The sequence below is a fragment of the Daucus carota genome, chromosome 1 (genome assembly GCF_001625215.2).
Source record: "Daucus carota subsp. sativus chromosome 1, DH1 v3.0, whole genome shotgun sequence".
NCBI classification, from domain to species: Eukaryota; Viridiplantae; Streptophyta; class Magnoliopsida; order Apiales; family Apiaceae; genus Daucus; species Daucus carota.
This window is the reverse complement of record NC_030381.2, coordinates 56,010,076-56,024,245: the sequence shown is the minus strand read 5'-3', so window position 1 is coordinate 56,024,245 and position 14,170 is coordinate 56,010,076. Positions and strand designations below refer to the sequence as shown.

Here is a 14,170-nt window from a genome sequence, read left to right as displayed (position 1 = left end):
GGATTACACTTAACTTCACATAATTTTCATAGGAGATCTCTCCAAATCTTCTATCATAGTCTTCAATATCTGTAAGTTTGAAGTTATTCTTTCTTCCTTGCAAACCATCAACACAAACACATAAGAGCAAGTCAGCTTACCTAAAGGCTAAACGTACTCCTAACTCAAATTTAAGTAATGTATGAAAAAATGTCACTTCAACATCTATAACTATATTCTATATCTTCTTAATGAGCGCAATGTCCATTTAGCCTTTTTACCCACGAGTTACCCATGTTTTACCCGCTTCCTAATCGAAATTACCTATTCTACCTGACCCGTTTAGAAAAAAATAACCGGCTACATAACCGACTCCGACAGCTTACGAAAATTGATTGCTGATTTATTCTGTTGTCTGCTAATTACGGCATTCATATCTTCCATCATGGAAAGTGCATGTAATCAAGGATGCATATTAGACTATGAATGTTATTTTTCAAAATTCAAACTGAAGTTATTTGATTGCTATGGAAGAGTTCTTGTGTGGGTTCGTAGAGTGATTTTTGGCAAGCGTCTCATCGGCTATGGAAGCAGCCAATGATTAATTGGTCAAGCTCAGATTTGTACAGAAGAGGCCTGATCTTGCAATAGTATTTATCGGGACTGTACTTTCCACCACCGTGATTGCGAGGCTCATGTATTGTCTTTGATGTGTAGGTCGTAAGAGAAATAAAGAAAATCAGTCAGATGGTTCACTTGCTGGTATTAGCGTAACCATTGCCTGACATTCATCAATTGAGCATTGTACTTTATGCCGTGTTTATTTAAGGTAGGAACACCACGTGTTTGTGTTTTTTATTCACCACCGGCACCATGTTGCAGGTAGGATTTATTTCTGCAAAGACGCGCTGAAAACATTAAGAAATCCAGGACCATCGGGACTTCGTCAGCGTTTGACAATATCAGCTCAGGAAAAAATGGTATTCACGCTCTCTCATTGTGTAGACTTGCTGATTTGTGATCGATGTCTTACAATGTATGCATCATTCTTCGCTTTTTATTATCGCAGCCACGAGTCGTGTCCCTCTATCAACTGTTGATCATAATGAATCCAATCAATGTATGTCGGAATTTCTGTCAAATGTACATATTTAGTTGGATGCTGCATACTCTGTATTGTTTTGATCTAATTATAGTGCTGATACACTCTGTTTCTTTTTGTGTTGTATACTCATCTCATCTCATTGTTTGCATAGTGAGAGAGTATTTGTTAGTGCAAATATGTTGTTTTGTCTTCTAATGGACAATTGTTTTAGATGTAGGCAACAGTCATTCTCCTCTTTCCAACAGTCGTCGGTATTCGTTGGTTGCAGAAACCTGTGAATCGGATTATGCTCTTAAAGGTACTAGCAGGTCTTTTTTAATGGTTTGCCTATAAGTTACGATGAGTTGATGATTGTTCTTTGTTACTTTCACACATTTCATCGTTGAACATTTTACCATTGCAGCCACAGGTGGTGTCCTGCTATCAACTGTTGACTAGAATGCATCAAATCAATGTAAGTTGGACATACCTTCTGAGCATTTAAAGATTAAAGGGGCTGCTCTAAGCTTTTTATATATTTGGTTTAATTTTATAGTCACTGCATTGTGTCCAATGTTATTTTTGAAGTGTTATTCGAGCACGTGATTGTTGATCTTTCATTTTTCTTGCAGCAATCAGGCGTTCTCCGTTGTCCAATATTGATCAAAATGCAAATCCTGGCTTTGTGTTGGATTCTATCGTCACAGGTCGATAGCAATTAAGCTGTGTTAGATTTCATTTTAATTTTCCACCTTTATATCATGGATATAAATTTCTATATTTGTTGCTCACCGCGTTGAAATATGACTGATGTTGAAATTTGGAATCAGGTGTCAAGCGTAGAGGTCCTGATAATATTTTGCTTACAATATGCTCAAGGTTTTCTGTGTACTGGATGCTACTCAGTGCCAATCCTCACAACCAACTTTCTTAACGTATTGTTCTCTCATCTCCAGACCACACGATCCTCCCATCTTCTTTATAAACAAGTATATAATGTACAGTTTTCTTAAATTTACCCGATATTATTGATGGCATTGATAAACTAACTATAACCAGAAAACAGATTTTTGATTTAGCTATGGGCTTTGGCCTTGAAAACCGATGATGAAATTCATGATGATAATGTAGAACCTGTAGATTTCTTGACTACTGATGGGTTGCCTCAAGCAGAAGGATTAATCTATTTTAAGTGTCATGATACAACAGAAGGATAGGTTAGCAAATAATAGTTTTATAACAAAGACACCTGCAAGATTTTTAGACGATACGAAGATTTAGGCCTCATGCACCCAGCAAGACATCATATAAATCATTACTGCACATATGCAGTGACAAACAGTATGAACACTGAGAAAGCTCAGAGATCTATACCAAGTTGTGCAGCATTTTATTGTCATTCTTTGACACTTGACACCAAACAAATACTATACAAGACAAACAGAAACCAAGTCAGCCATATAGTGTATTCTACAAATTGAATACAAAATGCATGATCATTTTCTGCATATAGGTCTCCTCTCAGGTGATAACATTTGCCGCTGAGTGAAAAGCAGGAGGCGGAACATTTGAGGAGGTTTCTACTGGCGGTTCAGTACGTCGAAGTTTCCTTTTGCTCTGTCGAGGTTGAGCTTTCAGGCCCAGATCTGAGCCTGCAGCAGGATGTTTCCTTACTATCTTCTGAGGCGGAACTGCACATGTTTCAGTTGGGTCAGGTATGACTTCGGCTAATTTACAATTCTTCTCAATCTCGTGTTGTATATATGTCTGCATCATATTTAGAGGTTGATGAGCAAACTTTTCAATCTTCCTTCTACTATACAAGCTGTTGAATAAAAATCTCTATACAAAGGAGGAGATGTAATAAAGGAGTATATGCAGGAGATGTACAAAGGAGTTTTCTGTTCTTTTCAATATTCAAGCATCAGGCCTGCACCAATTAATACTATTTGTTCATTTGGCGAAGTGTTTGGGAGTCGAAGTCAGTTCTCTCCGCTGGCCTTAAATGGTCAGTTTGATCTGGGGAAAATATAAAAATTTATGGCCAACCTTGGCTGGGGAACGACTCTAATCCTTATATTATTTCAGAACCAATGCCCCTGGAGAATTTCAAGGTCTCTTCTCTGTTTTACAATGGGAATCAAGTTTGGAATATTGAGCTCATAAGAGACATGTTTGTTGCTCGGGATCAAGATTGTATAATAAACACAAAGGTACACGAGCAGGGTTCTGAGGATCGCTTATACTGGTGCAAGGAGACCTCAGGGGTGTACTCAGTTCGCAGTGCTTATCGGCTTTTACAAGCTCAGAAAAATTTATGGCAAAGTCGTGATAATATTAGTTTTTAGCGAAAGGTCTGGCGGGTTAAAGCTCCACCAAAAGTTCTCAATCTTATATGGAGGGCTCTTTCTAATAGTCTTCCAACTAAAAGCCAACTGGTCCAAAAATTTGTGCCAATTCTTAATACATGTCCTTTCTGTAATACAGAGGAGGAAACAACTATGCACGTGCTGGTGACTTGCCCTGTAGCTAAGCAATGCTGGGTGGGTTTGTTACCAGTAAATCAAGTTAATGACGGTACTGATTTTGGAACATGGTTAGAATGAGTGTTCCAACACAATTCAAATTATCAAAAAGCGGAGATTATTACATTATGTTGGGCGATTTGGAAAGCTCGAAATGAGCTGGTTTGGGATTAAAAGTATCCTCACTTAGATGCTATTGTAGTGTCAGCAATGCAGTATCTTGGAAGTTGGAGAAATGCCCAGGTTATCATTTCATCAACTATGTTTCCTAATCTGTGTTCAGGGGAGGGAGCCAGTGCTTGGGTCAAGCCGCCGATGTCAACAATCAAGGTAACTGAGGATGCTGCTACATTTAATTCTTTGATGTGTATCCCTCTCTTTCCATGCTTTGATGTGTCAGCTTTTAGACATCATAAATCTTGACAACTAACCTATACTAAGCATACCAATGAGTTTTTGTACACAGATACACATGTTGTATCGACTATTTTAGCTTGCAGGACAGATGAGGCAAATGTGTTTGGTAGGACTACTCAGAATTCATTTTACTACTTTTATGACAAGGATGGTCATTCAAGATCAATGACAGTCTAATAGTGAACCGCAAATAGCATATCTATTAATGGCAATACTACTAACTTCACTTCGAGTTTCTTCTCATTCTTCAAGCAGATGGATAAACCGGAGAAAGTTGCTAAAGACAGGTTTTGGACCGGCAATGATGCTGCTTCTGGAGATGTAGTCTCTCATGTGCTGCTGCTGGTTATAGCAAATCGGAAGAGTTGTGTGCAACTGTGCATTAAATTTGTATTCATTCATTTTATGGTCGTATATTGATTTCTATTTTCCTTCAATGCTCAGAATCTTTTATATATTAAAGAAGCAACTGCAGATTTGAAGATGAAAGCCCCTGCAAAAATTAAAAATTATGCTTTGATTTTCACAAAAATTAAGAATTATGCTTTGATTTTCACACTGCAGATTTAAATATAAGTAATATATTAAGTAAAATTAATACAATATTTTTTTTACAATTTCACATTATGATTATTTAAAATTTAATAATACACTATATATATTTAATAATTATTAAGAAATAATCATACAATATTTTTATTAGAAATTTAATGATCTCCTACTTTTTTTTCAAAATTATTGCGGGTGTTAGCACGTGTAGCGCGGACATAATTCCCAATTTATATTAAACAATACTAATAACAATAATTTTGTAAGATGATAGAACAATTTTTTTGACCTCTTTTTAGAAGATTGATTTTTGACATTTAAGAGAACCGAAACTTATTTTTTTTGTTGGAATTATAAATTGTGTCTTGATAGCGTAAATCTTTAGTTTTTCAATATTATATAAGTATTAATTTTTTTTATTCACTTTCAAATTTAAATTTAATATTATATGCAAATATAACTTAAATCCGGAAAATCAACATAATCAAGAATTATAAAAATCATAATTGTAATTTTTCAATTAAATTTTACAATTACGATCCAATTACTAATATCATTCCCTTAAATATTTTATTATATTTCTAATTATATCAAAAATAAAAATACTATATCAAAAATATTATTTAATACCAAAATCTAATATTACATTTTTATTAAAAGGTAATAGAAAATTAAGATTGTTCCGACCAATATTTTGTTAGCATTAAATTTCAATTTTCATATAATCGTGTTATATGAGTGGTTGAATTCCAAAATTTTACTTACTTTGAAATTTAGTTTAATTATAGAAATCAACAATTATATGAAAATTAAGAATTATAAGATAATATTGTTAAATTTTAAGATATAACTGTTAGAATCAACATAGAATTTTAGCTATCATATTTAACAAGATTCTTAAAATAAAATTCTCACTTATGTTACAATTAAATTTAAAATTTTATGCAGATATAACTTAACATTTCAAAAAAAACTTAACATTTGATAACCGGGAATTTAGAAATTTAAAAAAAATGCTGTAATATATAAAAATTAACAAATTAATAAGTATAATTCATATACAAATATCACTTTCACTATATTTTGTTAGCATAAATCTCAATTTTTAACGGTGAATACCATATATCCCAAATAATTAATTTTTTGATGATGCAGTACCTGTAAATATACATAATATGCTAAATAAATATTAAAAATCTAATGTTAATATTTGTTTAATTTATTTTCCCACCTTATTTTAATGAAAATTTTAATAATTTACCCGCACGCGAAGCGCAGGCATAATTCCCTAGTTATCCCAATGATTACCTAAATCACTAGCACATCCTCAAATTTACTAGCCATTACCTATTTTTAGGTAACCACTAAACATTATTTATTCAATATTTATGAATAAAAAATTCATATCCCTCATTTTTTCTTTGACTTTTTTCTCCTTTTCCACATTTTTTCCCTCAAAATTATTATTAAGATAATAACAAGGAACAAAAAATAGAGATTACTATTGGAGTTGAAACTAAGAGTAGCTTCTCTAAATCAATAGGACTCATTGTGACTCATTATTTTATATTATCATACACGTCAAAAATTAGGGATTACTATTTGATTTTTAAAATAGGGATTACTCTCTGATTTTTATCTAAATCAAATAAAACAATCAAAAAATTAAAATAAATAGTAGATAAATTTTTAAAAATTTAAAAATATTATCTAAAATATTAGAATTTAGAATATTACATTTAGATGAACTCAATATATAATACTTTCAGAATTTCGATGAGTGACCCATTTAAGCCAAATTTCTGTTTAATAATAATTTTGAGACATTTTAAATACGGTCTTTCTAATGTGTGCCAAGGGCACACAATAAGCACCACTTGTTTTGATTGGTGGAATTGATGTGAATGCAGGGGGCCATTTACATTAATTATCCATCCACCAATCAAAAACTAGTATTTTCATTGGAGTTAGTGATTATTGTGTGCTCTTGGGCACACTACAGAAAATTCGTTTTAAATAAGTGAATGATGCTTTTGATATCTTCCCGTGTAGGGATGGCAGAAAAAACCGATCCGAATATTTACCCGACCGTTTCGACCCGAATGGATCTTACCGAACCTGATATTTTGGATTTGGATTTGATTATTAGACCCGAACGAGTTTGGATTTGGATTTGGATACTAGGTATTCCGTATCGAAACCCGACCCGAAATCCGAACCCGATCCAAACCCGAAACCCGAAAAAAAATCCAAATATATATGTATAAGTATATATATATGTATACTAATATATTTTTTTTCAATTTTAAATCTACTAAATTTTGTTTATATATATATAGGTAGAGTGTGAATGTGTATATTTTTGGGTTATAGCGAGTTTTTTTGTTTAACTAATGAGTTACTTTAAAATTTCATACTCCATATAGTGAAGATTTGTGTTTAGAAATTATTAAATATGGTTCAAGATTTTATTAATATGTAATACTTTATTATTAAAGTAGTTTAGTTTTAAATATAATGAAATTTAAGGGCGAAAAAATCAAAAATAATATTTTTACAATACTATATATATAAATTTCGGAATTCAGGTTTTGGATAAACCCGAACAAACCCGAACCCGATCCGAAACCCGTGGATTTGGATTTGGATTTGATATGTGAAACCCGATTGGATTTGGATTTGGATTTGGATTTTAAAAATAATTTGGATTTGGATATCTCAAATATCCGAACCGATCCAACCCGTTGCAATCCCTATTCCCCCCGTGTATACATGTAGTTATACATACTACTGTACTACACTTTCCTCTTTTATTAATTTATTACTCCCACAACAACCATCTAATGCTTCGACTCTCCGGCTGATTTCGCCGACGGCCACTCAACACTGTCTTCTTCCGATTCCGATCCGGTAATTGATTCTCGTTTTCCATCACTTGTTGTGATTATCTCAAATTAGGCATTTATATATCGCACCGCACCTTGTACTGTGTTTGACCTTTGCTTCTCTTATTTCCATTATCACTTATACATATTAATCCTTATGTTTGTCTGTTGATCTAGGCGTTAATCTTATGGCATGTAGCCCTATTTTTAATTAATCTATCTCACCAAAAGCTTAATTAACCCCTGCAATTCACTTTTTAAGGGACATTTTGTTCAGATTATCAAGGTTTCAGTTGGGATTTTATATACTTGCACAAGATTATTCCTTACCTAGATGCAAGCTCATTTAACAGGGCCGGCTCCCAAATGTGGAAATAACATTAAATCATTTTGGTTTTCCATATCACAACTTTGTATGAATGTAGCCTAATTACCATGGCGTTCACTATTTTTCTCCAATATATCTCAAGTATGTCACACAAGCCTAATCTGACTCAACGTATGCAAAAACAACAACAACAAATAAGCATTCCACCAGATGGAAGAATAAATTGACATTGGAATGACATGGCTTTGAATAAAAACAATAGAAGGAGAAAATACAGTGTCATCTACTTTATCTTCCTTCAATACACAAGTTGATACCCAGGTCTTTGTTACCAACAAGGCAATTGAATGAAAGTAGAACTGATTATATAATAATTTTAACTTTTGAACCGAAAGAAATACTCATGAAATTCACAGAACCCTAGTGCCGAGCTTATACAGAGATGATGAGGATAAGGAACAAGAACACCTCATGTAGCCTGGCTACTCTTCTTTCCTCATGCTCTATTTTTCTCTCCTTGATACCACGTGTCACTCTCCTGTTCGCCTAACATGTCATGCCATTAAGCACAAGATGTCAAGATCTCATGTGTCTCCCTTGACAAAATGTGGTCGTTTTAACCGAAAGGCTTTGGTGCCCTTTTCCTTTCAAAATGTTGTCTTTTATCACATAATTAAACTAAGTTAACAGTGTAACTAAAGCAGTTCTATGTGCAATTCATTTATTGTGGTTACAGTATTACCACCAATCCATCTGGTAGCCAAATTAATGAAATTGTAATATCCTTTTGTAAATTTAGATCACTATGAACCCTCTTTGTATTTACACTAGCCAATATAATGCAAAAACAATATTCTCATATCTAAATGAAGAAATAATAATCAAACAACCTCCAAGCACTATGATATTGCATAATTGTAAAGAACAGAGAGAGAAAACTATACATTTCTTATTGAACTTACCAGAATCTTACTAAAATGGATACAAAGAGTATATATAGTCTAATGCACACAAATTGTATCTACGATCTATACATACATGTAACTAACTTTCCCTAGACTACCCTTATTGACTAAGTAACTTCTTAACGAACTAATTCTGTTGACTTGATTGTGTTCTTGATCTTGATGTGACTTCTGATTGGTATGCTCAATAAATATGAATCACACTTATTCAGAACAAACTCAGAAGCTCAATTGCAGTTTTCACACACACCTTGAGAATACTAGTTTATTCATGATTCTCTTTTGGGGGGAGGGGCGGAATGTTTGTATGGATTATTATCTTGCAAGGATGGGGTTAAGGTTTGATCTTGATTTGAGACACTTTTAAGGCTTTTTTCCATGTCATACGATGGACACTCATACCTATGAAGATAAATATCTTGGTCCAATTAGTTGTCAGGAGCTATATCTTGACACTCGTGAATTAACCTTTTGGTACATTGTAATAGATCTACTTTACTAATTTGTAGTAGTATTGATACTACAGTATATACTCAAGTAGTCATTTTAGTTCTCACAGTTGGTGTTGGGGTCATTTATTGTATTAGATCGGGGTGTGTGTTGTTATTATCGGTTTTTAGGAGGGAGAACATGTGTAGAAAGAGAAAGAAGGCGATGAAATGTTTTCAGTTTCTTCCTTTTAGTTTCTATATTAAACCCACACAACAGCCACATTCAATAATTTTAACCGTTAACTACCTTGTTCGGCTAAGCTTCTTTTCCCAGCTTCCGGGCTTACAAGTCAGAAGTAGCTTATTCGTACCGTTTGTATAAAGAAGTTACAATTAAACTTCTGACTTATAAGCCTGAATTTGATAAGTTAAAAATCTTAGCTTCTTTAGCGACTTATTTTTATTTTTGAAATTTGATTTTACAAAAATGTATACGACCACTTCAAAAGATAATTTATTATATTTTATTATTATAATAATAATTTTTATACCCAATAAGTTGTAACTACTAAAAAATTTATCCAAACACATATATTAAAAAGTTACTTTTCAATTATAAGTAACTTCTCACTTGTAAGCAATAAGTACTTCTTTTAAGCCAAGCCAAACTTATCTTTTTCTCTTCTGCTTTTCAAGGAAATTTTGTTTTCCTATATACAGTAATTCGTGAATTGTGTGACATACCTGAGAGGCTGAGATATTTAAGTGGAATATTTGACCACTCTGATAATTAACTAAAAACAAAAATAAAAAGAGGTTATTTCCAACAGTATATTGCTTGCACTGCTTTTGTAATTTAACTATATTGATTACTTCAGGATATCCAGTCATGGAAGAGACACGTTCAGTTGCTACTCTAATCGAGTCAACTACTACTAAGATACAACAACTTCAGAAAGCATTTGCAGAGCTTGAAAGTCACCGAGCGGTTACACTTAACATGAAATGGCAACAACTGGAAGAACACTTTCATGGGCTAGAGAAGTCCTTAAAGAGGCGTTTTAATGATCTGGAAGGCCAAGAACAAGAGTATAAAAACAAAACGCTGAGAGCACGAGAAACATTGGTCAAGCGTGAAGCAGATATCATAGCCAAGGAACAAGCTTCACTGAACAGGCTTCAAGAAAAAAGAGATGCTGCGGTGTATGCTATCTCTTCTAAAACTACAGCAAAGCATAAAAAGCCATGCATAGAGCCTACTTTTGTGACAACTAAGAATCAATGTGGTATTCTGTTGGTAGAAGAGAAACCACCTGATATCATGGCTTCTCAAGATAACTCAAAAAGTATGAAAAAGTTCACACAGAATGTAAATGTGGAGGGGCAATCATATCCACAGCTTGTGCGCTTGTGTCAAGCAAATGATTCTGAAGGACTCCACAAGTTCATATCAGAAAACCGTAAGAACCTGGCTGCCATTAAAGAGGAGATTCCGATTGCATTGAGCGCTTCTGCTGACCCAGCTAATTTGGTGCTGGACTCACTCCAGGGATTTTACAGCATACAAGGGGCCCAGTTGGATGGGAAGAAGGATTCATATCTTCTAGGTTTACGTCGAACTTGTATAATGTTGATGGAGTGCCTTCGCCTTCTATTGGCAACTCTTGACATGGGCTCCTTTTCTTATGTAATCTCTGATGTAAAAGAAAGAGCCAAGGCTATTGCTGAAGAATGGCAACCGAAGTTGGTCGACCTTGACTTGGATGCCAGCAACGGAAACTCGTTGGAGGCTCATGCATTCCTTCAGCTTATTGCTACATTTGGTATTAGCTCTGATTATGATCAGGAAGTTTTATCTAAGATGATACCAATGGTTTCTCGTCGTCAGCAGACTGCTGACTTGTGCCGCTCCCTTGGGTTGTCCGAGAGAATGCCGGGTAGCTCTTTCAATGCACACTTTCCACTCTTCTGAGCTTCCATAATAATGTCTGTTATATCATTTATCAGGAGAAATTAAAATGTCAATGCACTGTGAAGTTCTTTCTTCTAAAGAGGGGTGATCTTAAAAAGCCTTTGAACCATGTCGTTTAAAGGATTGCATAAGCTCTTATGTCTCACCCCTCAACTTTGCAATTCACTGCACCTGTTTCTCTATGATGCCATAATCTTCTGATTACTCTAGATAGACCCTTTAGTACCGCAGTATGAACATTACACAGTGTCAACACAAGAAAACATTTAGAACTAGAGATTTTTGTTATGTGCTTTCCCTAGTATTCTTTGACAGTTCTGTTAAGTTTTTTTTGTAGATCCTCTGTGCTTTAGCTTTTTTCGTGTTATAGTAAAATATATGAACCTCAAAGTTCTTATGCTTTTGATGTTTATCGTATCCCTTGTCAAGACTGACAAGCATTGTCTGCATTTCTAAAATTCTCAGGAGTAATTGATGTCTTGGTCAGTAATGGAAGACAGATTGATGCAGTTAACCTAGCTTTTTCTTTTGAGCTTACAGAGAAGTACTCTCCAGTCTCATTACTTGAATCCTACTTGACAGAAGCAAAACAAACAACTTCACCATCGAAATCTGCAAACGCCTCGCCTACTGTACAGGTTCTGAGACTAATCTTCTTTACCATTTACTTGTATTTCTCTTTCAGACCCTGTTTTTGTTTGAGTAATTGAGTTTATCTATGTGATTAGGATTCCCGATTTTAAGGATACATCCTATTTTACATTTTCTAGGACATGTCTATATATCGCTTGAATGGTGGAGGCTCTGTCTCACCAATATTTATCACTATTTGAACTTCTTAAGTTACACCAGCTATCTTAGTATATTTTGTATTCGGTATATTTTGTACATACCTATGATTATTGTTTCAAAGCTTTGGCAGCAGGCCTACATCATCCGCTCTCACTTGGGCCCTGTGTTGTCCTACTTAAATTGCTTTTTTTGAGCTTATACCAAGACAGAGAACTTTGTCACCATAGAATAGTGAAAGGAAATGGAAAAGTTGTGCTTGTGTAGACCTTTTAATTAGGGCTAAAAGATTTTTGCTTTTATGCTACAGCCTGAGCACTTTGTCACCTGAGAAAAAGCTTAATATAAGTTTTCAGTTTCAAATGCAAGCACACTTATATGACTAAATTTTATTTTCTCTAAAATATGTTTTAGTTCTTAAAAGATTGCTAAAATACTTCTCCCATATTGTTCAATATTTGGTACTGTACATGTTATCCATTTTGCAATGATCTTAGTTGCTCATTTCACCTTCCTTGAGGAGCATTAGTATGTTTAACTTAATGGAGTTGTCTATAGGGTCTAGCAGATAATAATGTAATTGTGATGATACTGGAAACATTTTTTCTTTCAGACTGAGGTCAACGAAAGGGAACTTGCTGCACTCAAGGCTGTCATCAAGTGCATTGAGGATCACAGGCTTGAAAAGCAGTATCCAATAGACCCTCTCCAGAAGCAGGTTCTCCAACTAGAGAAGGCCAAAGCAGACAAGAAAAGGGCGACAGAAGTTGCAAAACCTCAACCGAAAAGGCCCCGAGCAAATGGTACAGGGTCTGTGCCACGAACAGCTAATGTTGCTGCGGAGAGGAATTTCTATCCCAGGATGACTGATAGGTACCCTCAGTACGTGTATGATAGACCATATGCTTACACTGGACCAACTGACAACCACATTCAGTCAGTTCTTGGTCCTGCTTCCTACAACCTTTCACCTGCTCATGGAAATTACTTTGCAAACGGCTACCAGTATCAGGCTCCGTATCTTCACTAGGTTGTAGACATTGCAAACCTCTGATTAAGTTCCTGTTTAACTTTTAGTCTTAACCTTTATGGATGTTTCTGTATAATTCAGTTTAGCACTAAAAAAAAAGACCAAAAAAATCATAAACATAAAAAACAATGTTGTTTATTAGTTTGTTGTGCAAGACGATGCTATGAACTTTTGATACATGCACTGTTTTTGTATTTGTTAGTCCAGCTATTTGTTAGTACTATATATCATGTATGCATGGACGGACCAGGATAGCCTAATTGCTCTGATCAGATGCCTGGTGCCTAAACCTCAGCAGTCAGCAAGAAGAGATAGTGTAGCATGATTAATATGTAGCGAGCCGTTGGTTAATCACAATGCTTTCAAAACCGGAGCATCTGCCACATAACATCCTCCATGGTTCCATGTTTCTGAGTTTAGAGCAAAAAGGAGTCTACTGTCATTTTCCTCCCCCTCAAATCAATCTTTTCTTTCTTTTTTCTTTTTATCCGCGATTTATCTTGAACTCTCAGCTTATCAAATCATCATAAATTCAGCCAAACGGGCTCTTAATGATAAGCTAGGAGTTAGGAATGTCTATTTAGATAAACTAGTTGAGAAGCCGCGCGTTGCGGCGGCCTATAAAAATTATATTAATGATTCAATATTAATATTTGTAGAATGCAATAATATTATGGCGGTCTATAAAAAATATATTAATGATTAAAAATTAATATTTGTAGGATTAAATAAATTTTATATTATAAAAATCTTGATGTAATACCAATACTAATATATAAAATTGTAATATTGAACTATAATTCATGGTGAAAAAATGAAAATAAATTTCTACACGTGATTAACAATTTAAAACACGACGAATTTTAATTTTATTTGTGTTTTTTTTTTTGAAAAGAAATCATGTTCTTACATTATCACCTTCCTCCGATTTTTTTGGATTGATTGTGCACAAAAACATCTAACTTAGATCCGTGATATAGCGGTCTATAACTACCCTCCATTATAACAACCTTTATTTTTTTAATATTGCATGGACAGTCTTCACTTAAAAGTTGCTTGAACGGAGCAAACAGATAATGCATGAATAATATTTCCCGTGTACAATGTAAATCATATAAAAAATTAACAACAACAAATATGTCCAATGAACAAAATAAATATTATAAAAGAATAACCAACAAACATACATCACTAATAGTTAATTTATCGATATCAT

At 34.1% G+C, this 14,170-nt stretch overlaps 2 protein-coding genes across 7 annotated transcripts; both read left to right on the top strand.

Moving 5' to 3' along the window:
• Positions 1 to 130: 130 nt before the first annotated feature.
• Positions 131 to 4,442, top strand: LOC135149939 (uncharacterized). 6 transcript variants are annotated; one of them, XM_064086221.1, is made up of 9 exons: positions 131 to 741; positions 862 to 959; positions 1,049 to 1,099; positions 1,302 to 1,382; positions 1,488 to 1,538; positions 1,696 to 1,770; positions 1,894 to 1,998; positions 2,577 to 2,778; positions 2,945 to 4,442. In XM_064086221.1, exons 2-8 carry the CDS (start codon positions 957 to 959, stop codon positions 2,610 to 2,612), a joined length of 402 nt encoding a protein of 133 aa, XP_063942291.1. In that variant the 5' UTR covers positions 131 to 741; positions 862 to 956; the 3' UTR covers positions 2,613 to 2,778; positions 2,945 to 4,442. The 6 variants fall into 6 exon arrangements, 5 of the variants coding, with proteins under 5 accessions (XP_063942291.1, XP_063942288.1, XP_063942290.1 ...); XM_064086218.1 differs by having other exon boundaries at positions 1,894 to 2,778; positions 2,945 to 3,071; positions 3,152 to 4,442; XM_064086220.1 differs by having other exon boundaries at positions 1,894 to 2,778; positions 2,945 to 3,918; positions 4,261 to 4,442.
• Positions 4,443 to 7,327: 2,885 nt separating this feature from the next.
• On the top strand, positions 7,328 to 13,155 carry LOC108204933 (FRIGIDA-like protein 3). The gene is made up of 4 exons (XM_017374629.2): positions 7,328 to 7,464; positions 10,042 to 11,100; positions 11,601 to 11,773; positions 12,538 to 13,155. The coding sequence occupies exons 2-4, from the start codon at positions 10,053 to 10,055 to the stop codon at positions 12,952 to 12,954; spliced, it is 1,638 nt and encodes a 545-aa protein (XP_017230118.1). The 5' UTR covers positions 7,328 to 7,464; positions 10,042 to 10,052; the 3' UTR covers positions 12,955 to 13,155.
• Positions 13,156 to 14,170: the final 1,015 nt, after the last annotated feature.

Excerpts from the sequence above, each read along its gene's own strand:
- LOC108204933 (XM_017374629.2), top strand. The coding sequence starts at position 10,053 with ATGGAAGAGACACGTTCAGTTGCTACTCTAATCGAGTCAACTACTACT. Across the intron at positions 11,101-11,600 it reads GTTGTCCGAGAGAATGCCGG|GAGTAATTGATGTCTTGGTC; the intron begins GTAGCTCTTTCA and ends TAAAATTCTCAG. Across the intron at positions 11,774-12,537 it reads ACGCCTCGCCTACTGTACAG|ACTGAGGTCAACGAAAGGGA; the intron begins GTTCTGAGACTA and ends TTTTTCTTTCAG.
- LOC135149939 (XM_064086218.1), top strand. Across the intron at positions 1,383-1,487 it reads ATCGGATTATGCTCTTAAAG|CCACAGGTGGTGTCCTGCTA; the intron begins GTACTAGCAGGT and ends TTACCATTGCAG. Across the intron at positions 1,539-1,695 it reads CTAGAATGCATCAAATCAAT|CAATCAGGCGTTCTCCGTTG; the intron begins GTAAGTTGGACA and ends TTTTTCTTGCAG.